Source organism: Durio zibethinus, chromosome 9 (assembly GCF_047325235.1).
Source record: "Durio zibethinus cultivar Kanyao isolate XHJ-2024 chromosome 9, ASM4732523v1, whole genome shotgun sequence".
In the NCBI taxonomy this organism is placed as follows: Eukaryota; Viridiplantae; Streptophyta; class Magnoliopsida; order Malvales; family Malvaceae; genus Durio; species Durio zibethinus.
Window position 1 is genome coordinate 2356236 of NC_143170.1, and position 22506 is coordinate 2378741.

At 34.2% G+C, this 22506-nt stretch overlaps 3 protein-coding genes across 12 annotated transcripts; all 3 read left to right on the forward strand.

Moving 5' to 3' along the window:
• Nucleotides 1-1931: 1931 nt before the first annotated feature.
• OWL1 (DNAJ heat shock N-terminal domain-containing protein) lies at nucleotides 1932-8683 on the forward strand. Of its 2 annotated transcripts, XM_022902990.2 has the most exons (13): nucleotides 1934-2208; nucleotides 2291-2577; nucleotides 2672-2869; nucleotides 2959-3073; nucleotides 3216-3302; nucleotides 3934-4022; nucleotides 4804-4888; nucleotides 5151-5204; nucleotides 6594-6674; nucleotides 6983-7060; nucleotides 7435-7674; nucleotides 8066-8173; nucleotides 8270-8683. In XM_022902990.2, exons 1-13 carry the CDS (start codon nucleotides 2062-2064, stop codon nucleotides 8324-8326), a joined length of 1626 nt encoding a protein of 541 aa, XP_022758725.1. In that variant the 5' UTR covers nucleotides 1934-2061; the 3' UTR covers nucleotides 8327-8683. The 2 variants fall into 2 exon arrangements, with proteins under 2 accessions (XP_022758735.1, XP_022758725.1); XM_022903000.2 differs by lacking the exon at nucleotides 7435-7674 and having other exon boundaries at nucleotides 1932-2208.
• A 3643-nt stretch (nucleotides 8684-12326) lies between these two features.
• LOC111315275 (putative aspartyl protease At4g16563) lies at nucleotides 12327-14214 on the forward strand. Its single transcript, XM_022916882.2, has one exon. It carries the CDS (start codon nucleotides 12573-12575, stop codon nucleotides 14016-14018), a length of 1446 nt encoding a protein of 481 aa, XP_022772617.2. The 5' UTR covers nucleotides 12327-12572; the 3' UTR covers nucleotides 14019-14214.
• Nucleotides 14215-17152: 2938 nt separating this feature from the next.
• Nucleotides 17153-22293, forward strand: LOC111315282 (phosphatidylinositol/phosphatidylcholine transfer protein SFH11-like). 9 transcript variants are annotated; one of them, XR_016344983.1, is made up of 13 exons: nucleotides 17153-18300; nucleotides 18400-18499; nucleotides 18788-19054; nucleotides 19417-19494; nucleotides 19902-20012; nucleotides 20135-20184; nucleotides 20318-20426; nucleotides 20550-20627; nucleotides 21270-21380; nucleotides 21460-21501; nucleotides 21594-21650; nucleotides 21743-21845; nucleotides 22001-22293. XR_016344983.1 is itself a non-coding variant. In XM_089765415.1 (13 exons), exons 1-11 carry the CDS (start codon nucleotides 17915-17917, stop codon nucleotides 21636-21638), a joined length of 1377 nt encoding a protein of 458 aa, XP_089621541.1. In that variant the 5' UTR covers nucleotides 17153-17914; the 3' UTR covers nucleotides 21639-21650; nucleotides 21743-21764; nucleotides 22001-22293. The 9 variants fall into 9 exon arrangements, 5 of the variants coding, with proteins under 5 accessions (XP_089621541.1, XP_022772629.2, XP_089621543.1 ...); XR_002693277.2 differs by having other exon boundaries at nucleotides 19911-20012; XR_016344984.1 differs by having other exon boundaries at nucleotides 21743-21813; nucleotides 22001-22135.
• The last annotated feature ends 213 nt before the right edge of the window (nucleotides 22294-22506 follow it).

Consider the following 22506-nt stretch of genomic DNA (forward strand, 5'->3'; position numbering starts at 1 on the left):
CAAACTAACCGAAGAGCTCGCTGCCATCTGTCGCCATTGACCGGAGCTGCCTGATCAGCATCGAAGGCTATCTGACTCAACTGAAAAAAGAAGAGCCTGCATTCATCAATCGCGTCAATGTAAACACGACGAACAATCCTCAAACTGAAGGAAAGTTTGAGCACAAATGGGCAAATCAAGCCTGCAAATAAGGGAATGAAACTAGGGGAGGGAGATAAGAGGCGGATTTTGGCTAATGCTACTAAATGCAGCCCCATGGAATCTTATGAACTGAAAAAAAAAAATGAAAATCTATAACGAAGGTAGAATTTTGTTGATTGGGTTCCGTTTAGTCTCTAATGTATGAAAATATGGACAAACTGTATGACTGAACCAGTGAAGTGAAAGGCAAGAGAATATATTGAGAGCTACAAACTTTTTAACTTTTAAAAAATGTAGTAAACAACAACGAAAAACTTTAGTTGGCTTTTTCCCTTTTTTATGGGTAAAGATTTCTGTGGCTAATTAAAGGCTTTTCACGTTGCTAATTACATGATTACATGTCAAAGAAAGAAAGGAATAATGATTGAAAAACATCAAATCTGTTTCCATTTTGTACAATATGGATGATGGAAAACTGGTGTTTTTATCAAGAACTAATCATTTCATATCTTGTTGCTGAAGCATAGATCCTTCAAACAAGTATATATGTAACTAAAAACGTTTTTCGAGATTGATAGCTAGACATTTATATATGTCTGTTTCATGCTAATATTAGTTTAGACATGTAAACATGCTAATCATTCAATTGTATTTAGGAAATTTATTTTCAGCTTTTATTACTTTCTCTTTTTTTTTTTTATTCATGCAGATACAGGTGTCACTGGCTGAGAGCTTCCGTTTTTGGTTTAAGACTCGTGCGCTGTCCGTGACAGAGGCAGCCACTTGGATGGAATTGTATGCGTATGCATCACGATCTCCTAATTATTTATGTGGGTGCAGGCTAGGAAACTTCCTTGAAGCTTCGGATGGTCCTTCGACGGAATGATGTTTTCAGGTTTTTGTAATAAGCTGAATGACCTGTGCAGATGACATTCATATGAGAGGGGCCAAATCAATCATATATATAATTTGATCTTCTGTCAGCCTACCTCTCTCCATCATGAACCATTGCTCAATTATTTTCATCAGAAAATCAGAGATATTCCCTTTTGCTTTCAGATTAATTAGATCATCAATTCAATATAGTTTTAAACTTGAAACACGATCAAGTTAATTATTTTTACTAAATGACTCAATCATATAATTTTTTGGAAAGTGGAAGTTCGAAGGAAGTAATTTTACTCTTTCAAATTTCAGGATTTATCCTAAATGATAAATAACCCAAATTTTAGCTCTAATTCATCCTTTTTGACAAGAAAGAAGAGAAAAATTCAATAACCCTATCCTTCAATCCCCACGTATCGCCATGCCTATCATACGGTAATCAAGGAAGAAAATTTGCTATGGAAATCGGATCTTTTGATAATGCCATCGAATATAGGCCAGGGAGATGATACTTTTGGGATTTTGGAGAAACAACTCATACATGAGCCCAACAACATGTGGGCTTTAGGCCTTCCGCTGTTTATAAGTCTCGGCTCATCACATCACTTAATTATAGATCCGACTGACAAGAACTCATTGACGAAGCCAAGCCCAAAACGGGTTTGCGATGATGGCGTTGGATTCACATCAGTTGCAAGACATAAATCCCACGGTGCATTGCCTTTTCCAGACAACCGGGCTTGGCTTTAGGCCTTCGGCTGTTTCTAAGTCTCGGGTCATCATATCACTTAATTATAGATCCGACTGACAAGCAATCATGGACGAAGCCAAGCCCAAAACGGGTTTGCTATGATGGGGTTGGATTCACATCAGTTGCAAGACATAAATCCCACGGTACATAGCCTTTTTTCAGACAACCGTGCGCAAATAATAACCCCCACGCTTGCAAGCAAAAACCCCCAAAACCCCAAACCATAGAAACAGAGAAAACGCCCCCTTCTTTCTGTCGATTTCAAGTTGAAGAGAGAAAAAAGGATGAAGGAAGACGATGGTAGCGGAGCCCCAAACAGAGAACTGTACGCACTCTTACACCTATCACCGGACGCCTCCGATGAAGAAATCCGCAGAGCTTATCGGCAATGGGCTCAAGTTTATCACCCTGACAAATACCAGGCTCCGCATGTAAGTTTTTTTTTTTTCTTATATATAAATGCTTTCTATTTGAAGTTTTACTTAAGAATTAGTATTGTTTTTTTTTTTTTAGATGAAGGAAATTGCTACGGAGAATTTCCAAAGAATATGTGAAGCATATGAAATATTATCGGATGAAAACAAAAGGCAAATATACGATATTTATGGTATGGAGGGTTTGAATTCTGGATTAGAGCTTGGCCCAAAGTTGAATAAAGTGGAAGAGATAAAAGAAAAACTCGAAAAGTTGAAACGGATGAAGGAACAACAAAAGACGTCGGCGCATATTCGACCTTCCGGTACAATACTGGCTAATTTGTCGCTGCCACAGTTTCTAGACGGTGATGGCATTATGGAAGGGTATTGCCCTGTCCTTTCTTTTCCTTAGTTCCTTAATTTGCTTGAATATAGCATCATTAATATAGTAAATTGTATGTTTTTTATAAATTTTCAGAATGGCTATGGCTAGCGAAGTTCAGTCTCAATTATCAAAACGTAATGCTCTTGCAATTGGTGGAAATTTGCAAGTCAAGGAAGATTCCGGTGGTGGGATTGCCTCGGCTGTATTTAAGCATCAGATTTCCTCAGCTTCTTCCATAGAGTTTATAGGATCAGCGGGCTTACACGGTCTTATAGGAGTGCAGACGACACGGTGGGGCATTCAGGGTTTAACTATATTTGTCTACTCAATAAGTTAGTAGTTTTACTCTGTTTCTTCATTCTCTCCTTATTTTTTTCCAGTCAATTATCGGTACACTCAACTGCAACAATGGCCATTGCAAAGTCTTTTCATGATGGTTCGATTAATCTTACCAATTCCTGGACTCGTCAACTCTCTGAGACAGCAAGTGGAAATGTATGCAACTTTTGTTTTTTATTTAAGTTGTTTTATCATTCTCGGCTGAGAAATTTGTGAAATCCTAACTCTTAATTTTAGCTAATCTGTTTGAGGCTTCTAATATCTGTCAGTTGGTTTTTGGTCTTCACCATTTCTACAGATAGAACTTTTGCTAGGTCCAGAGTCATCTATCGGGGTTGGATGGCAAAAGAAAGATCAAAATATGTCTGCTGGTGGAGAAGTGAAGGTAAGTCTATGTTCACTATCTAGACTACTAAATTTATGGCAGAATAACTAACAGAAAGAAAAATTGCAATGGAGCTTCCTTACAGAAAATATCAAATTCCGCATAAAAGTGTAGGGGCTACCTTTGATACCCAAAAGACTTTATTTGCAATTATTATACTTAGATTGTCCTGTTCTTGGACTAGGGTAGACCCTTAAAGGCGCAAAATTAGCTTTTTCCACTTATCAAAATAATCAATAACTATCCCAGAATTTCAAGCGAAATTTTGTTGCTCTTGGTCCGATTGTGAACTAGAGATCTTGACTTTGAATGGAGATCAACTATGTAATTTTGCACAAAAGTTTATAGCATTTGGAGCTATAATCATTTGGCACATTGATTCTGCTATTATGATTTATCAATATTGCTGTTTCAATCTCTTATGGTGATAAGGACAAACGAACAATCATTTGCATATTGTAATGATAACATATCATAGTAGTTGACCTGTAAATTTTCAGATTTTGCATTTCTCATTTCTTTTCTCCACCTTTTATTCAAAACCTCTTGCTTTGATTTAGTTATTTATTTCTGTCAGCATGACCCCAATTGTATTTGAATATAAAATTTTCTTTCATGTTAAGAACTGCAGTTTGGTACACATTCATTTGGGGTATCAGCTCATTATACTCATCGTTTTTCTTCAAAATCCCATGGTCGTATTGCAGGGAGAGTTGGAAGGTATGTTTGCATAACTGATATTGATGATTAATAAGTGAGGCAAGTTAGTTTTTATTCTTTTTCTATGCTTTTTATGCTGATAAATGAGTTTCTATTGCAATTTTTTTTTTGGATTAATATCTATTGCAAAGTTATGTTTCTTCCATTCTGTTTATGAGGTTTACAAATATTGTATATTGCATGATCTGGACTATGAGTTATGTATAGATCGTATCAAAACATTGTAATTAAAGAGGATGCTCAAAAAAAGAAAATAAAAATCCTTTGCATAATTATCATTTTCTTGCATAATATTGTCCAAGAAGCTTGCAGAAACAATTCCCTCTTGTCTTTCAACTGCGACTTCCTTTAGGACTTTTTGATAAGTGTTTATGCTAGTCCTTGTAAAATCAAAGGGCACACATCTCACTATGAGAAGCTGTAAGTATCATGAATGTTTGATAAAGCATTTGGTTAAAACAATTGAAACACAGTCACAAGCATATATAAACTTGTTCATGTTTTCGTAATTTTCTGGAAATTGCTGAGACAAAACTTAAATTTTAACCCAAATGATCAGTTTGTTAATGGAATACTTAACAAGCGATAAAAGTTTATTATTGTAAACATTCCCTTAATTGACCAAGACACCAGGTTGTTTAATGCTGTCATTTAGCTGTGGCACCTTGGACATCAAATTTGCTTCTTCAATGAGCCGCTATTTTTATTAAGTAGTTAGTTAGAACAGTGGTTGCTAATCTCAAGGGTCTGCACTGACTGCTGATTTTTTTTTTTTTTTCAGCACTGCACTTGAGGTTGAAGTTGGTGGTGGGAGGAAAGTGTCTGATTTTAGCACTGTTCGCATGTTGTATACAATTGGAATTCGGGTAATTGCATATGTCTTACCATAAAGGGATTGCTCATTATAATGTCATATTTTGGTGAAAAAACCTACTTATTCATGAATATGGCTATGAAGAAATGTATTGTTCCTGCACACAACAATGGGTTATCAGATATCATTTTGTTGGCATTATTGTGTTATACTGACTTGTTTAGTTAGTCCATACTTGATTTATATGTGTGATGATGTTGTCATATAGAGATAAAAACCAAAAATATCTTATATATCTTTTCTTTTGTTGACAGGGTATCTTTTGGAGATTTGAGTTGCACCGTGGAGGCCAAAAGTTAATTATTCCTGTAAGAATATTCATGTCCTCTCACTTGTTTCAAAGGTCATTTATATTTGAGGCATGACATTGTTTTTCTGATTTTCATTTGATGTTTTGATGTGTGGTACTTCTTTCAACAAAGATAGAATCATACAAATAGCTTGACTCAACTTATTATCTCAATTTTGGTGCCATGATTTAATAATAAAACTAATATTGTAGCTAAATCTTATTTTCTACATATATTCTCTACTTGCATCTAATTTCTCATGGCACTTCTTTCAACAAAGATAGAATCATACAAATAGCTTGACTCAACTTATTATCTCAATTTTGGTGCCATGATTTAATAATAAAACTAATATTGTAGCTAAATCTTATTTTCTACATATATTCTCTACTTGCATCTAATTTCTCATGGTAAATTCCTTTACCCATATCTGATTGTTTTCATAGAAATTATGGGACAATTCGCCTATTCTATATATAATGAAGAGATGACAATTAAACAATCAGCCATTCCATTAGAACCCAATTTAATTCATTATTTGATAACAAGTGATAATTTTTTTGGTTTTAGATCAATTCATGTCTTTCTCTTTTATGTATCGATTTTTCAAATAAATATAATACAATTCATTAAACCTAATTGTGGAGTCAATTTCAGTAAATGCATAAACTTACGCAATGTAATCATTTTTTTTTTTTTTTGCATAATTGCTAGTAAAAAGATTGACTGAATGAGATAAACACATTAACAATTTATTTCATTAGTATGCAAAAAATAAAATACATAGCTCTAATGAAGATCTTTATGAAAATTAACTTGTTGGTCCATTGAAACATTAATTCTTTGACACCTTGAACCTTCTCTAATATTGATTTAGGGTCTAGAAAGAGAATTTGTGCTTGTGTAGAATTTCATGGGATATAATATTCTATCCTTGCATTATTGTCAGTTTTCTGAAATGAAATGCTTTTAAGTTACAGCAGAAGCTATGTTATAAAAGTTATGATATTATCATTTAGAAAACTTTTGTCTAATTGTTAACATTTTACTAGAAACTGAAAGATACTGTTGCAAGTGTATATGACTTGAGCTTTCTACATGAAGAATTAGAAAATAATATATCATTGGGAAATCATATCTGTGTTCAGATGATTTGTTATGGCTTAGACACAAAGTCACAAACAGATGCCTACCTATAAACTTCTAGATCCATTTATTGAAGTGTGATAACAGTTAGCTATATGGCGTTGTATGTAAGCATGATTAAGCAAAAGAAATTGTAGACTTAATGCAAGGAAGAATATGGAAATTTAGTTTTGTCCTGTTGGGATTTATGTAATACAGATTGAACTCTCATACTGATTATGGTTCCTGCATTTTAATCTGTTTCTTATGTGTTATATGCAGATTTTGCTTTCCAGGCATTTGAATCCTGTGTTAGCTACTGGGGCATTTATAGTTCCCACATCAATTTACTTTATACTCAAGGTAACCACTTATGCTTCTCCTTGTAGTTTTAATTAATTGGTTACAATTTGAATTTCTTATTGCTCTTTACCTCCCATTTCAGGTCAGATAAACTAGATGGGCTATTTGGATGTTAGCTGCATGGATATACTCTTTAGTTCTTTTATATAAAATCTATTATTTTACTAGTTATTTTGTACCCAATTCAAGCTAAATATCACATGGCTTAGGATAAACTGGATATGTCTCCATATTTTCATGCTTCTTTTTTTTTTTTAATTATATTTATTTGATGATGTAAATAACTATCCTTACATGTGCACTTGCAGAAATTTGTTTTTAAACCATATTACCTTAAGAGGGAAAAGCAGAAGGCCTTAGAAAATATGGAAAGGACTGCCACCCAGGTATGTTTACCCAAATGCATTAGGTATTCATAATATTTAAATGGGTTTTGGCCTCTTTATTACTTTCATAAAGATCCTAGAAATCTTCTGCTGTTGTATATTTATGATGCAACTTCTTTCTGTTTATGTATTTATTTTAGTTGGTCACAGTGTCTCACATGAATGAAAACCAAGATGCAATCTGTGTAATATTTTACATTTACAAAATCATGCTTTGATGAATGAATTTTGTGATGTTTCAGCTGGGAGTGTGGTGAATATAACTTTTAATAATTATGAGATCTAATATTTTGGGCTTGTGCACTTCTTTTATAGGCAGCTGATGAGTATTGTTCAAAAATTTTATGAATGTATTTTACTTGATGTGCATTAAGGTTCGAGAGGCAAGGGAAGCAGCCGCAAAAGCTCAGCAGTTGCTAGAGAATGTGGCCAACAGAAAAAGAAATAAGCAACAGGAAACAGGGGGACTGGTTATTACTAAGGCAATTTATGGAAATCGTAAAGCTTTAAGGGAAGGAGATGAGCTGAGAGAAACTAATGATGAATTAGCCTCACAAGTGTTGGATGTAACATTACCTCTTAATTTCCTTGTTAATGATTCGGGGCAACTTAAGGTTTGTTTCTTTTAAATCCTGTTTGTTGACTATATGTATGTATATGTTATCTGATTTACTGTGATAACTGCCTTGAATTTAACTAGTTAATAACTCGAAAGAATTTTGGAAGACAAAGTTCCTACACTAGTTATTTTTTGGGCATGAAGTAATGGTATGGAAGCTTTCACCAAAAAGAAATCTAAAACATAGGAGAACCCAGGAGGGTACATTTCTTTCAGCATTAAGACCCTTGAAAGGTGTATTAAGTACATAAACAGGGATTTGGATAATTTGACTATTGGTGCATACTTGTTTGTTCATTTGCTACATGTGCATCTGAAAAATCAGCATTCTGCAGTTGATCAATCCCATTAGTAGCATAACCTTGGTTGTTTATCTCTTGACACAGCTTCATGATGGTGTAAAGAAGTCGGGCATTATGGGCTTCTGCGATCCTTGCCCTGGGGAACCTAAGCAATTGCATGTAGAGTATACTTACCGTGGTGGGAGATACGAGGTACTACTACAAATTACTCTTTCTTATTGTTCTAACCCAAAATTATCTTCATAAATGGTAATGAGGGCATTGACAAACTGGAAATTTCTGAATCAGGTGGTTGTGGATGATTATGAGGAGTTGCTAATACCCCAGTTGGCACACAGAATCTGATCTCTCAATTTTAGCTTGATTCCTGGTTATAGCAGATAAATTGCAATAGTGATTGCATCTTGTGCTAGGAATATGTTGTTGTGTTGTTCTGAGGCTTTAATACCTTTCAGTGGCATATCTGAGGATGTGACTAACTGTCATCATCTTTATGTCCATGAGAGCCACCTTTTTGAACCTTGAAATCAAGCAAAACACAATCTGCTCACATGAAATCAAACAAAACACAATCTGCTCACATGCCTCATGCGTAATGAGAATGGAGACAGCTTGCAGAGCCTTTAAAGTGTTCTTATTCATGGTTTTTATACTGTGTATATTATTGACCGGAAAATCTCAGTTATCTGGTTGGTGTGAAAATATGGCAAAAGCAGCCTATCTTTCCATTCTGGGAAATAAATCGAATTAGGATCCACAAATGAATTAAAAATTAAACCAAGGCTCATATAGATATTGGGTAAGTTGGACTTTGCCATTGCTTGTGATGAATACCCTTTAGCCTTTTGCAGAGTTTGACTTTGCAGAGGACCACTTGTTTTTTTAGGTTTTGGACTTTAAATCTATGCCAATACAGTGTCCCACATCTTCGATTTTGCTGCATGAATATTGAATTGTAGTCAGGCTAATCCTTGGAAATGAAAGGAAAAGAAAGGAACTAACAAACTTTGTTGTTTGCTTATCCTATTCTTATCTCTCATTGAATTCCTCACGGGACAGAATGTGGCAAAAACCTCATGCTATCATTTAGATGGTTATACCCTCCATTAGATAAAACATTCATTAGACAGTCCAAGCTCAACAAATTCGAATCCGCTAATAAGCTTTCTTCAAATTGTTCTTGTCTTAGTCAAAAGCATGGCAGCCATGATTGTGAAGAAAGCATGGATGACAAAAATATACCAGTTTCAAGCTTTTTGGTTTATATATGGTTGTGGATTAAGGCTCTATCATTCGTTTATCAACAAAAAATAATAATTAGACTGATTGTTTTGTAACTATGGTTGCTGCTGCTAGGCAATCATTACAATAACAGGTCACTGTTTTGGTTTGCTTTGGATTCCCCTCCTCACTTTGATCCTTTGCCACTAGGATATGGTTTAGTTCTGGTTTGATAGCTTCCTCGTATTAATTGATCAAGTACAAAGTATTTTCCTTATATATATTTAAGTATTCGAGGATGGAAGACTTTAAAAAGCAAAGAAATGTTTATAATACAATTACAGTATTCTCAAGTTTTATTTGATTTTAATATCTTTTTTAGGCATTGTTAAAATACATTTAAAATTTTATTTTCGAAGAGTTTTGAACTAAAAAAACCAAAAATGCAAGTAAAAAGGAAGAAGAAAACTCGAGACATTGTAAATAGCAAACGGTAGATTGGGACGCCATTGTCATTTTACACAATGGTAGGGCAATGGGGCTACGCTAGGGCTCTCAGGAATCTAACTCAGGTTTCCAAATAAAGCTCTTGGGCCCTTGCTGCATGCCTGAAACTGTACCCAAAGATATTAATAAATAATAATAAAAATAAATCCTGGGACCCAGTTAGCTTTGCCCCACTTTGGCTTGCAGAACCTGCTGAAAAGCCAGCTCACACTGCCACGTTAAGGTAAAGGTTTCCGTTTTTTTTTTTTGGGGGGGGGAGGGTTGCGGGGGAGGGGGGGTTTGGTCTGTCAATCAATTCCCACAAAAGAACTTATTTTAAAGATTTAACAGTCACATGTAACCAAATATTTGTTTCGTTGATGGTTAAATTTCATGTATCAATGTGAATATAGTTTACATGTGTATTTTTTTTACTTCATATTTGATTCAAGAGATAGATTGCGATAATGATTTTTTTTTTAACATGAAAAAAAAATGCTTCGTGTTTCTTTTCTGCCCTCAAATCGTATCTAATTTTTATACATTGCTCGACAAATTCCCCTTTTTAGCACATTAAGCCTCCTCAACTTAATTGACCGCTCTGCCTACCCCTAATGAGAAATTCAAAGATTTTTTTTTGTTATCAGATGCAATTAAGACATGCAATTCAATGTGAGAAATTTAGGTGGATGGATTCAATGGTATGCACGATGTTTCCCCGTCATAGGGTACGGTAAAAAAAATAGTCCCAAACAAATTTCACAGCCTAAAGCTAGGACAATCATGACTTCCCTGTTTTCTCCTGCAGCAATAATGGATTACTTGACTCACTTCTCTCATTGCCACAATCATCACAACATATCTTTCATTTCTTTTCTTTTTACGAAAAGAGAAAAGATCTCTCTGCCTTTTGTTTCTTCGAGGATGACAAAATTATTTCCTAGGTAGGTACTTAGAGTGCTATAAGGTGGATTTGGATTTAATTGCACTCTAAGTAAATTACAGTAAATTTTAAATGTTAAAATTAATGAGGTAAATTTTATCAAATATAATATAAAACTTTTACTAAATTTAAAAAGTTTGGTGAGAAAATTTTTTTAATTATAATTATAATAATTTTTATCATTATTTTTAATTTTATCATCTACCAAATAGACCTGAGTTTTAAGTACTAAATAGACAGATAAAAGGCTCACAGAGTGCTCTGTTTATTGAGTTATTCAGGTTTAATGCTGCAGTGACTCAAGTAATTGCAGGTCAGCCAGGGTCCCAATTAAGATTTTAAGAAAAAAAAAATTGGTCAAGTTTGGAGTTTACCTAGTACATCAACTTTGAATTCGACTGAAGGAGTCCAGCCATGCGAGATTGTGATTGAATTTGACTCTTCATTTTTTACCTTGGGTTCTTTATTTGTTTTGCCTACAATTAAAATCCCATGAATTACACTTTTTCACTATTGAATATATTTGAATTTAAATTTTAATATTTTATAATTATTTTTACCCAAAAAAAATTTATAAATTATACTGTTCAATGAATAATTTAATGTGTGATGGACAGCCATGCAAGATTGGCACCTAGTTAAAACCCTCTGTGTCGTTTCCTCGAGTCTACAAATTACATCATCATTTTGCATTATTAGGAGACATGACAATGTTAAATTTAGAAAAGGGTTAAATGAAGATTACAATTTTGTCTTTACTCAAAGTCTCAATTACATGAAGCCTCTTAACCTTATCCTGTAATAGACCCAACATAGCTCTACATATTCTTTAATTCACATGAAAATCATACTTATATCTTAAAAAATCTCTTCCCTCATCTCCACTATGAATAAGTTATAATATAATTTTTATAAAAAAAAATTATTGGTATCGAAATTTAAATTTTAAAATTGTTATATGTTAATTTTTAAAAATAATTGTATTAATCAACTAAATTTAAATTTAAATTCAATTACAATATAGTGATAGTATTTACATATTTATAGTTGTTCAAAAACTTAGATTTATGTATAAGAAAAGTATAGTAGTGCAGCATTAACAAACAAAGAGAGAAAAAAAAACAAGAAAGAGTTCAATATTTTTTGTCTATGGTATGGTATTTTGAAATTTCAAGTGTTTAAAATTCTAGTGGACCGTCAAAGATGTCAGAAGTACTCGTTGAAAGTGAAATTTTGAATAGCTGCCAACAATTTTAGTAGAAAAATTTTTTTCCTTTGATCTAATCCTATTCTAATTCTAATGCGCCGCCCAAGGAATCACTATATCACTTAACAACAGCAAACTTTCATTATGATCCCCTGTTATCACATCCTCACTAAAATTGTAAGCATTGACATGAAATAAATAAATATATATATATTTATTGATAACACCTTTCTTCAATTTAAATATAATAAATTTAAATATAATAAAATAATATTATATAAAAATAATACGAATAAAAATTATATAATTTAAAATTTTAATGAAAATTATAAATAAATTTAACATAAATTAAAAAATATATATTATATTTTTATATTAATATAAAATAGAATATAAATACATAAAATTTTGATATTTTACCTAATACAAATTTATAAATTATCAAATCTTTACTAATTCGTCCCCTAACAACAAACCAACCTACGCTCTCTTCCCCCGACCGACCCTTTATTATGAGGAAGCACTTAAACAAAGTGATTCGTAAGATTTTTTATTAAATTACTTTTAAAACTTAACTTTGCCAACTTCACCTAGAAAGTTCATCATTGTGTTTGTAAACATCAGCCTTAACCAAAATTGAAATTCTTTTTCTTTCTTTCTTTCTTTCTTCCCGTCTCTTATATAAACCAAGCAAAAGACTCTGCTTTTGCTGTGTTCTCTACAATTCTGAAGTCATGGCAAATTCTCTTTGCCTGCTATACCTGCTACTCTTTCCAACATGCTGGCTTACAATTTCAGTGTCAGAAACGGTCCTTCTTCCCTTAACTCATTCACTCTCCAAAGCCCAATTCACCAACCCATATCAACTCCTCAAAACCACCTCAGCTCGCTCCGCCGCCCGTTTCCACCATAGAAACCACCGCCAAAAACAAGTCCCGCTCCCTCTTTCCCCTGGCAGTGACTACACTCTCTCCTTCACTCTCGGCTCCCGTTCTTCCCAAACTATTTCCCTTTACCTTGACACAGGCAGCGACCTTGTTTGGCTTCCTTGTTCTCCATTCGAATGCATTCTCTGCGAATCAAAAGCACCACCACTCTCTCCTCCTCTTAACCTCTCCTCCTCCGCGACCGCTGTCCCATGCAAATCCTCCGCCTGCTCCGCTGCTCACTCCTCCCTCCCTTCCTCCGACCTTTGCGCCATTGCACGTTGTCCCCTCGACTCCATCGAAATCTCGGATTGTAAGTCCTTTCCTTGCCCTCCTTTTTACTATGCATACGGTGACGGTAGCTTAATCGCCCGCCTTTTTAAAGACTCCTTAACTCTCCCAAACTCTTTCTCTATTCAAAACTTCACGTTTGGTTGTGCCCACACCACGTTGGGTGAACCCGTTGGTGTAGCCGGGTTTGGTTTTGGCCTGCTCTCTTTGCCAGCTCAGCTTTTCTCTGTGTCTCCTCAACTTGGTAACAGATTCTCCTACTGTTTAGTTTCTCATTCTTTCAATCCTGACAAAGTTAGGCGGCCAAGTCCGCTGATTCTTGGTCGGTACGAGGAAAAAGAAAAGCAGTTTGGTAATGAAAATATTGAGTTTGTGTACACAGACATGCTTTCCAATCCTAAACATCCTTACTTTTATTCCGTTGGGTTGGAGGGAATCTCTGTCGGGAAAAAGAATATTCCGGCGCAGGAGAATTTGAAGAGGGTTGATAGGAAAGGGAGTGGAGGGATGGTGGTGGATTCAGGGACAACTTTTACGATGTTACCAGCGAGTTTGTATGACTCAGTGGTTACTGAGTTCGATCACCGAGTTGGACGACTTCATGAGCGGGCAAGCGAAGTAGAAGACACAACAGGAATGAGTCCATGTTATTACTATGGCAAGGTAGCCAAAGTTCCTTTGATCAGTTTGCATTTTGCGGGAAACGGATCCAGTGTGGTGTTGCCTAGGAGGAATTACTTTTATGAGTTTTTGGATGGTGGTGACGGGGTTAGGAAGAAGAGGAACGTGGGGTGTTTAATGTTGATGAACGGTGGTGATGAGGAGGAGTTGATTGGTGGGCCAGGGGCTACTCTTGGGAATTATCAGCAGCAAGGGTTTGAGGTGGTTTATGATTTGGAGAAAAGGAAGGTTGGGTTTGCAAGAAGAAAGTGTTCTTCTTTGTGGGATAGCTTGAAAAATTAAGTTTGATTTTGGGTACAAATTAAATTTCTAGGCTTTTATTTCATGAAATTATTGGGTTTTCTTTTCTTTAACTTTTGTAGGTTTCATTATCTGCACTTCAATCTTAGCTCTATGGACTCTAGCAGTCTTGTATATTTAAAATGTTAATGTAAATTTTGTGTATATTGGAAATTTAAAATAAAAATGTGTTGATCAATGAATAAGAGTTTTTGATGAGATTAAAAATAATAATTATTATAATTATGATTTAAAAAAATTATAAAAATTTTTATGTTAAATAAATTATTAAAATTAATATTTAATTATGATGAATTTAATAGCATCATACTGAAAATAATACCGTCATACTGAAAATACCGTGTATTCCAAACTGCCACTAAATCTGTAAACTGATCAGACACCACAGGAAAGTTGCCTGAATCTGCCGAAATATGCTGCCTAAATCCACACATTCCTGCACTCGTTGAAATTGTTTTGAGCTGAGAATTGGTGGGTGAAAAGTGTCAAATCACTGATAAGTTCAATTAAAAAAAAATTTTAAATAATTTTTTATTTGAATTATTTTAAATGCATAATTTATAATTATATATTTTAAATTATATTTTATTTTAATTTAAAAATTAAATAATTTATTTATTCTTAAATTTTTTAATAAAAAAAAAGTCAAATCCATTTGGTTACTATTTGAGCTTTGGCTGGAAGATCTATCAAGAAGGAAGTGATCCATATCATAGTACATTGGTACCCCCTGAAAAATTTTTAAAATATGGCTGGGGACGCCATAAATACTTCAATGAAGATGTTTTAATTTTTATTGGTTAGATTTCTCTGGAAGGGGCTTGAGATTTTTTTTTTTCCCATATTCAGCTGCTGGTCCTCACTGTGATTTAAATTTGATTGTTAAATTCGGGCCTTCGAATTGAATCAAGTGGACCATATATCGATCCTTATCCAAACCGCAGCTTCAAGAAAAGATTGCCCTTCTCCTCGAGAGATCTGAAGGGCAAGGGCAGTTCAACACAGAGTTGCACGGATATCATGGCAGATGATTTATCTGGTTTTGGTGCTTTTTGATTTAAGTTTTATTTAGATAAATATTAATTTTGATAATATTAAAAATAATAATTAAAATTAATAAAAATTTTATTATAATTAATATTTAAATTTAATTGATTATACTATAAATTTAATTATACCGTACGCCCACCTGAATCCAAACTTTTTTTGGCTCTCAGTGTCTTAAATTTTAAGACAGAATCACAATTATTGCATCGCAATTAGTTCCGGATAAGTTTGTCCAATTGGATGCCTTGGGCTGAGATGAGTGCGCACCCCAAAGTCTGGGGATGCGGACCATAGGACTGGGTCAACTTAGTCATGAAAACCAGCTGTCCGGCTGTCCCCCACTGAACCCCTCACTTCGTGATTCAAGCAGAACAACTCAGCTTCTTCTTGTAAGACCCCATCCTTCTTCCATTTTACTCTGTCCAACCAAGCTTCAAAGCTAAGCCACACTTTATTCCCCAAATCATAAATATCATAAATATAATTGTTAGAAGTTGAGTTTTTTTATGATAAACCCTCAATTTAATAAGACTTTGCTAAATATTTTTCCAAAAAACAAATGCATATGTTTCATAAATTAAAAAAAGTTCAATTTTTTCTTATCCCAAATGATAGATTGATAGGAGAAATACATATTATAATTTAAGACATATCTCATAAAAATAATGTGTATTTTTAATTTATTGGTTTTAAAGCTTTTGATTAATAAGTTTGGGGATGTGGGTAGCTTTTGCGTATTTTGACTTGCTGAGTGATCGCCATCGCTTTTGTTTAAACGTGGCAAAAAAAATAGCGACGCCGCCGCGAAACTTTTGTTAGGACAATGACGTCAATTTGACATTGATTCTCGATTTCCGACGACGTGAAAGTGTGCCTGAGAGTGCGGACAAAGACACAGCTAGCTTTCGCCGCACGTGTGCTTATAGTGTCTTTTCTATGGGCCCATTATTCCCAGTGTGGGCCTCCACACTGCTAAAGTTCTCCGCTTTCTGACAGCTCAATCGTGAGCAAGATCTTGCGTGCATGACAATGACATCATACCGAAAATGCTCATACTCATTAAATATATTTTATTTTTTATAAAATTGTCAGAATTTTTGTGTTGTAGTTTAAAAATTGAACTATCAGATACTGGTTTTTTGTCGAAGTAGTTTGTCTTCGAAGGTGTAAACAAGGAAAATAGAGATGGGAAAAAATGCCAATAGGAATGGGAGGAGCAACCCAAATCCTTAGTGAGAATATCATGTTTGGCTGTCCTGTGTTTGTGATTGTGATCTTTTTACCTTTTAAAAATATTAGTTTTTAAAAATCAAGAAAATGCGGAAAAAATTAAAAATGATAATAAATAAATAATAAATAAACATTTATTTTATTTATATCATATTTGGATAATTATAAATAAATAATTAAAAATTAGATAAAATATTTATTATTCATAATAAATTCAAAATAAATATAAATAACATTTTTTTAATATTTAATATTTGAATTTGTTTAAATTTTAATAAATAACAATGAATATTTGAATTTGTATTCAAATCAGTTACCTGTTTTTACTTGTAAAATATTTTGTATATTAAAAAATAATTTTTTTAAGAATAAATTTAAATTTTAAATTAAATTATTATTTATTTTATATTTTGATAAAAAATTTAAATAAATAGATATTTTAACAAATTTGAATATTTAAACGGATAATATTTATTAAAATGGATTAAATTTAGATTATGATATTAAATTTTAACAAATATTTAAATAAAATCAAATATTATAAATATTAAATAAATTTAAATGTAAATATCTAAAAAACAATAGATATTTACTTCCCATTCCCAGAGAAGATGCATGTAACTCATTCTAAAAAGCATTGACTTGGATTCATTAGCTTTTGTCATTTACAATGTAATTCGGAGGGTTATATGAGCTTAAAGGCAATCCCGGAACTGACCCAAATTCAGTGGAATTGGCCAAAACTTGGGCTGAGATTTGGGCTAAGCCCCTTTCCTCACTTCTACTACTGTGCTTCGGCAAGCTATTTCATTCACGAATTTCCTCCATTCAAGACTTCTGTTTCTGGGTGTTTTCCCGCTTTGAGAGGAAACTAAAGATGCCAAAGAATTATGTACCGCAAAAAAAAAAAAAAAAGATACCAAGGAATCAGATGTGAAAAACATGGAATCACTTGCTTTTGGGTTAATTCGCAAATATTAGTACACAAAGTATCAGATTCCATTTCTCAACATTATTCGTTTCACTTATAATTTTTCCAATTCACTCTTCTTTTTTAGGTGACTCCGTTTTTCAATTTTACTATCTTTCTTCTGCTGACTCTCATCCCTTTTTCTTTTCACTTGGAATATTTGCTGTATGGAACAACTTTGTATAATGCTGTTTGTTTCTTTTCATTTTCTTAAATGGGTTTGAAATCTTGGTCATTACTTTTGGTATTGTTTTTAATTATATCCTCAAATAAATTTTGAACAGGAAATAATTTCAACTCTTTTAACTCCTTCCAGAGTTTCACATTAGTGGAACTCAAAGAAACAGCTTTTTTTTTTTTTTTCTGTACTTTTTGAACAAATCTATCCAAAAACTCATGTAACTTCAAATGTAAATATTCAGTTTTTGTGTTAATTAGTTAAAGACTTCAAGTTCTTGTGAGTAAAGAATAGAGTAGAGGTAGTTTTGTGACACCTGCAAAGAAAGAGAATGTGGAGCATTGATCATTGTTCAATAACATGTTGTAATTGCAGCAGGTGAAAGATAGGTTTTTTTTTTTTATTTGTTTATATATTTTTTTTGAGTTGAATCGACTGTCAATTAGAGTGCATATGCATAAATCAAATGAGAAATATAGGGAAATATTTATAGACAAAGGTGGTGGAGAAAGTGAGGACTCTCCCAATAAAGATACATACCAGTTTCCGAAGGGGATGAATAAGCCTACCCATCCACCAATTGAGGCCCATTTCCTCCTTCCTCCTCAAGGAGAGAGACCAGTTTCTTCAACAAGTTCATCAGGCCTTAAGTCCGTGCTATCATATCCACTCAAGGTTCGTGATTCGTTGAAAAGACTTGGAAAGAGCAAAAGCATGGAACTAATCCTTGAAGGAACTCATGATCCAAAAGATGAACAAATTGTTCAGTCTTTCCGGGAATTACTTTTCCTTGAGGATCAGTTACCGGTAAAGCACAATGACTATCATACACTTTTACGGTAAGTTCATGACTGTTATTATTAATAGAACAATGCATATGAATGTCTTTTAAATATCTGTGTCCTTTTATTATTACCAGGTTTTCCTTGTGGTTTTAGGTTTCTAAGAATGAGAGACTTTGATCCGTCAAAAGCAAAAGAAATGTTTCTGAATTATCTTCAGTGGCGCAAGGACTATAGAGTTGATGCAATCCAAAAGGCAAGTTAAATATTGATAAAGCAAAGGACCACCGGGGTTGCTTACTGTCTCCGGTTGCATCAGATCATCCGTTTTTCATTCTTTTTCCTTGTTTTGCTGTGTCTGCCCGTGTGTCTGTTTGTCCACAAATCGCATTAATTTCGGACTACTTCTCATACTTTTATGCACAACAGAACATATTATTACACACTTTATTTTAAGTTCTATTTAAATTAAATCTTGCCGATTAAAGCCCTGTCTAATGCTTAGTATTCTCCTTGTCCTGTCGTGTAAATCTTCGCCATCCAGGAGTTTAAGTTTGTTGAGCTTGCAGAGGTGAAGAAATGCTATCCTCATGGATTTCATAGTGTAGATCGAAGTGGTAGACCGGTATACATTGAAAGGGTTGGGATGGTAGATCTGAATGCATTACTACAAGTAACTAGCACAGACAGATTTGTTAAGTATCATGTATCAGAACAAGAGAAAACATTAAATTTGAGATTTCCAGCATGCTCAATTGCAGCCAAGAGGCATATAGCATCCACCACAAGTATCTTAGATGTGAAGGGAGTTGTAAGCATCTCTTTTATTCTTTCCCCCTTTTGTGTATATGTGAAGCGAGAGCCATGAAAACCTTTATATGCTTTTCTTGCTGAAGAGTTTTACTTGTCTATAATCTTGTGATCAATTAGTATTGCATCATAGTATGATAAGCACGAGTCGAGATGGATGGCTTTTACTCACAATATAGCCTATTTACTTTGACCATATATGGATGACTATGTTGGACAATTCATAATTGATAATTGATCCGAATTGAGCTATGATTTAATATTTGGTTGGCTCAAAAGGTAAACCTGCCTTGTGGGATATTACATAATTGTTGACTTTTTAATAGTGAGTTCTAAATTTATTTGAACGTTGTGTCTGCCAAGGGAATGTCTAATTTCTCAAAGCCTGCACGATATCTCTTCATGGAAATTCAGAAGATTGATAGCAATTACTACCCAGAGGTTAGTGCAAATTCCATTTTATTTTCATTATTTTAGATTGATAGACTAGGAACAAGAAGATAGTGGGAATGGTTAACTTGTGAAGCCAGGTTCCAAGTAACCATATGTTGACACATTAGCCAAAGCGTTGGGTCAGGATGCATGCTGCTCATAACTAATTTTTAGGCATTATTAATGATGACCATCGTTAGAGAAAGAGGATACAGTAGGAAATTTCAGCGCCAGAACATACCTTTCACTCAGAAGGAAAAAGTAGGCAAATCTTTAGTTCATGTGCTTTCTTTGCAATAGAAATTTTGTTCAGGATGCAGACACGACTTATGCTTCCGATTATACACATGAATAAGTCATAGCTCAGGATTTGTTAGGTTATGTGCACTAACATAAGTTGGGTAATTTTGGCCAAGGACTTGCAGACTCTGAATCGACTCTTCATTATCAATGCTGGATCTGGGTTCCGGGTGCTGTGGAAGGTACTCAAGGCCTTTATGGATGCAAGAACCTTGGCAAAAATTCATGTAAGGACTCTAGCAGTCAATTTCCTTTCTTGTGTATGATGGCATTAAATTAATATATTTACGCGATTTCCTTCTCAAACAAGGGAAATGTTTACTTTGGGAAAGTGACATTGATGTTTCAGGTGCTGGGATCTAACTATCTTGGTAGCCTAATTGAAGTTATTGATCCTAGGTAATTTGTCATTCTTATGTCTATATATTCATGAAGAAGTGTTGGCAGTTTACGTGTGTATACATATATATAAATATTTATTTATTTATTTATGCTTATGAGCCACTAAATATGACTTTCATTCAATTCACAGTAATTTGCCGGCATTTCTGGGTGGAAACTGTACATGTGCTGACTATGGAGGTTGCTTGTTAAGTGATAAAGGACCCTGGAATAATCCAGAAATTACAGAGATGCTGCAGGTCAATTCCTACTTAGTAGACAGACTATTCCTGGTTAATTTCTGGCTTGTAGAGATAAATATGAACATGATTTCACTCATTAACTACTATGTCATCCTTAATTTTTCATTTATTTCGTTACAGGCAATTTCTGCAACAGAAGAGGCCAATAATGAAGGAAACAGTGACCTAGCTTCAGGAGATGCTTTGTTGCATGATGTGGTAGGCATCCTTAATCTCTATGCTTGAACCTCATTGGTGATACTCCTGAGTTTCATGGTGTATGTGTTGAAGATGTTTATTATTTATCTTTAATAATATGGATGGTGTCTAGTGTCAAAAAGATATCTGTTCCTGGTATACACAATCTTTTCCATGATGTCTAGTGCGAGGATCATTGGCCTGATAGAACGTATCATGTATAAACTTTAATGCTAACTCTAATTAATCAATGTCTTCCATAATGCTGCTTGACATCTTAAAACCTTTGACCTGTAAGCTTTTTGAAACCTTGAGAAAGATATGGTCACTAATTAAATGCTTTGTATAAGCACAGTTCAAGCTTGTTATTAATTTCTGAGCTTCTGCTTGCTCTAGTATGAAAAATTATGAACTGAGATAGGTTTCAACCTATCATGTTTCTTTTTGCACTATAGGAGACACTCAATTTTAATTTAGTGCGTTTTGGTTGCAATAAGTGGCATGAAGCCAGTTCTATTCCTTGGTTGTTTCCGTTTTCTATTGCGTAACATTGCAAATAGCAGAGGATTGAAGGTCATTGACTCAACACTACAGCCCCCTTCCCTTCTTTCTTGTTCCTTTTTATGTAGTCACTTGATCAAGGCTTAATTTGACTCAATACAGGATTATGGTGAAAAAAAAGAAGACTTGAAATATGGGGAAAGGGCAATGAGTGACAGGCTTGCACCTCAAAAAATCATAGCACTTGAAGCTGCACTTGCAGACACCAATAAAGTAAGTACAAGTGCAACTCTCGTCTCTGAGACAACAGATAAAATTCAATGCAATTATTTTGATGATCTTCATGGGACAGAAAATTGATGCATTGGAAGTGGCACTTGAGGACACCAAGATGGTAAGCCTCAAAAAAGTTTAATGCTCCCTTGTGGCTGGCATTCTAAATCAAATCATTTTATTATTACTCTTTTCTCTGTTTTTCCTTGACAGGTCCTGAAAGGGCTTGCACAGCATATTAAAGATCTGAGGGTTTGAACTTGCTGACAAGTATGTCGAAGCTGAAATTAGTTAATAATGTTTTTTCTTTGTTTTTCACTGGAAATTCCCTTGAATAATGATGCATCTGGGTTTTATTGCAGAATTGATGTTTAAAGAATAAAGGTACATGATAAAGGTTCATGTGCTCTCCAACAAATTTGGTTGCCAGAAAGCATGTTCCACTCTCTCTATTGGCAATTAAATGTTCGCCAAATCCTTTTTTGAACTTGATAAATACGACCTGAAGTGTTTTTGTTGTTGTTTTCTTCTTCACCGTCCTTTTTTGCACTTGATAAATGTGATTCTGTCATTTATGATATCTCATTCTCTGTTTCACCTTCTTGTTATTGTTTGCCCAGGTGCCCTGGAAGCAGATGATATGCATTTCAACTTGAGAAGCAAACTATCATTTTAGAGGTTCTCTTTTGTGTTCAGACTAACCTGGTGGTTCTTCCCTTGGTGCTTCAGTTCTTGAGCACTGGTCAAGTGGGACCTCAAGGCCACCATATATGATCTATACTGGTTGATTATGAGAACATATAACTGTATCAATGTGGTCTGGAACTCTGGATCCAAAGCTACAAAACTCATTGTGCACATTTCAAACTCTGTGCAACTGTTTCTTTAGAACGCCATTGTTTTGATTGTTGAACTTAAGAGCTGTGGTGGAATAGTAACTGCCAGGAAGGTAAACATGTCTCTTGTTTCATAAGTCATGAAGCAGATTACATTTTCCTTTTCAAATTCTCCCCATTTTCAGGGCCATTACAATGTCATTATCCCGCCATTAATCTAGCACTAGTCTGCCAAAGTAAAACTCCGTGATGGTTGGAATCATTGCCTTCCAAACAAGAGGCAGTGACTT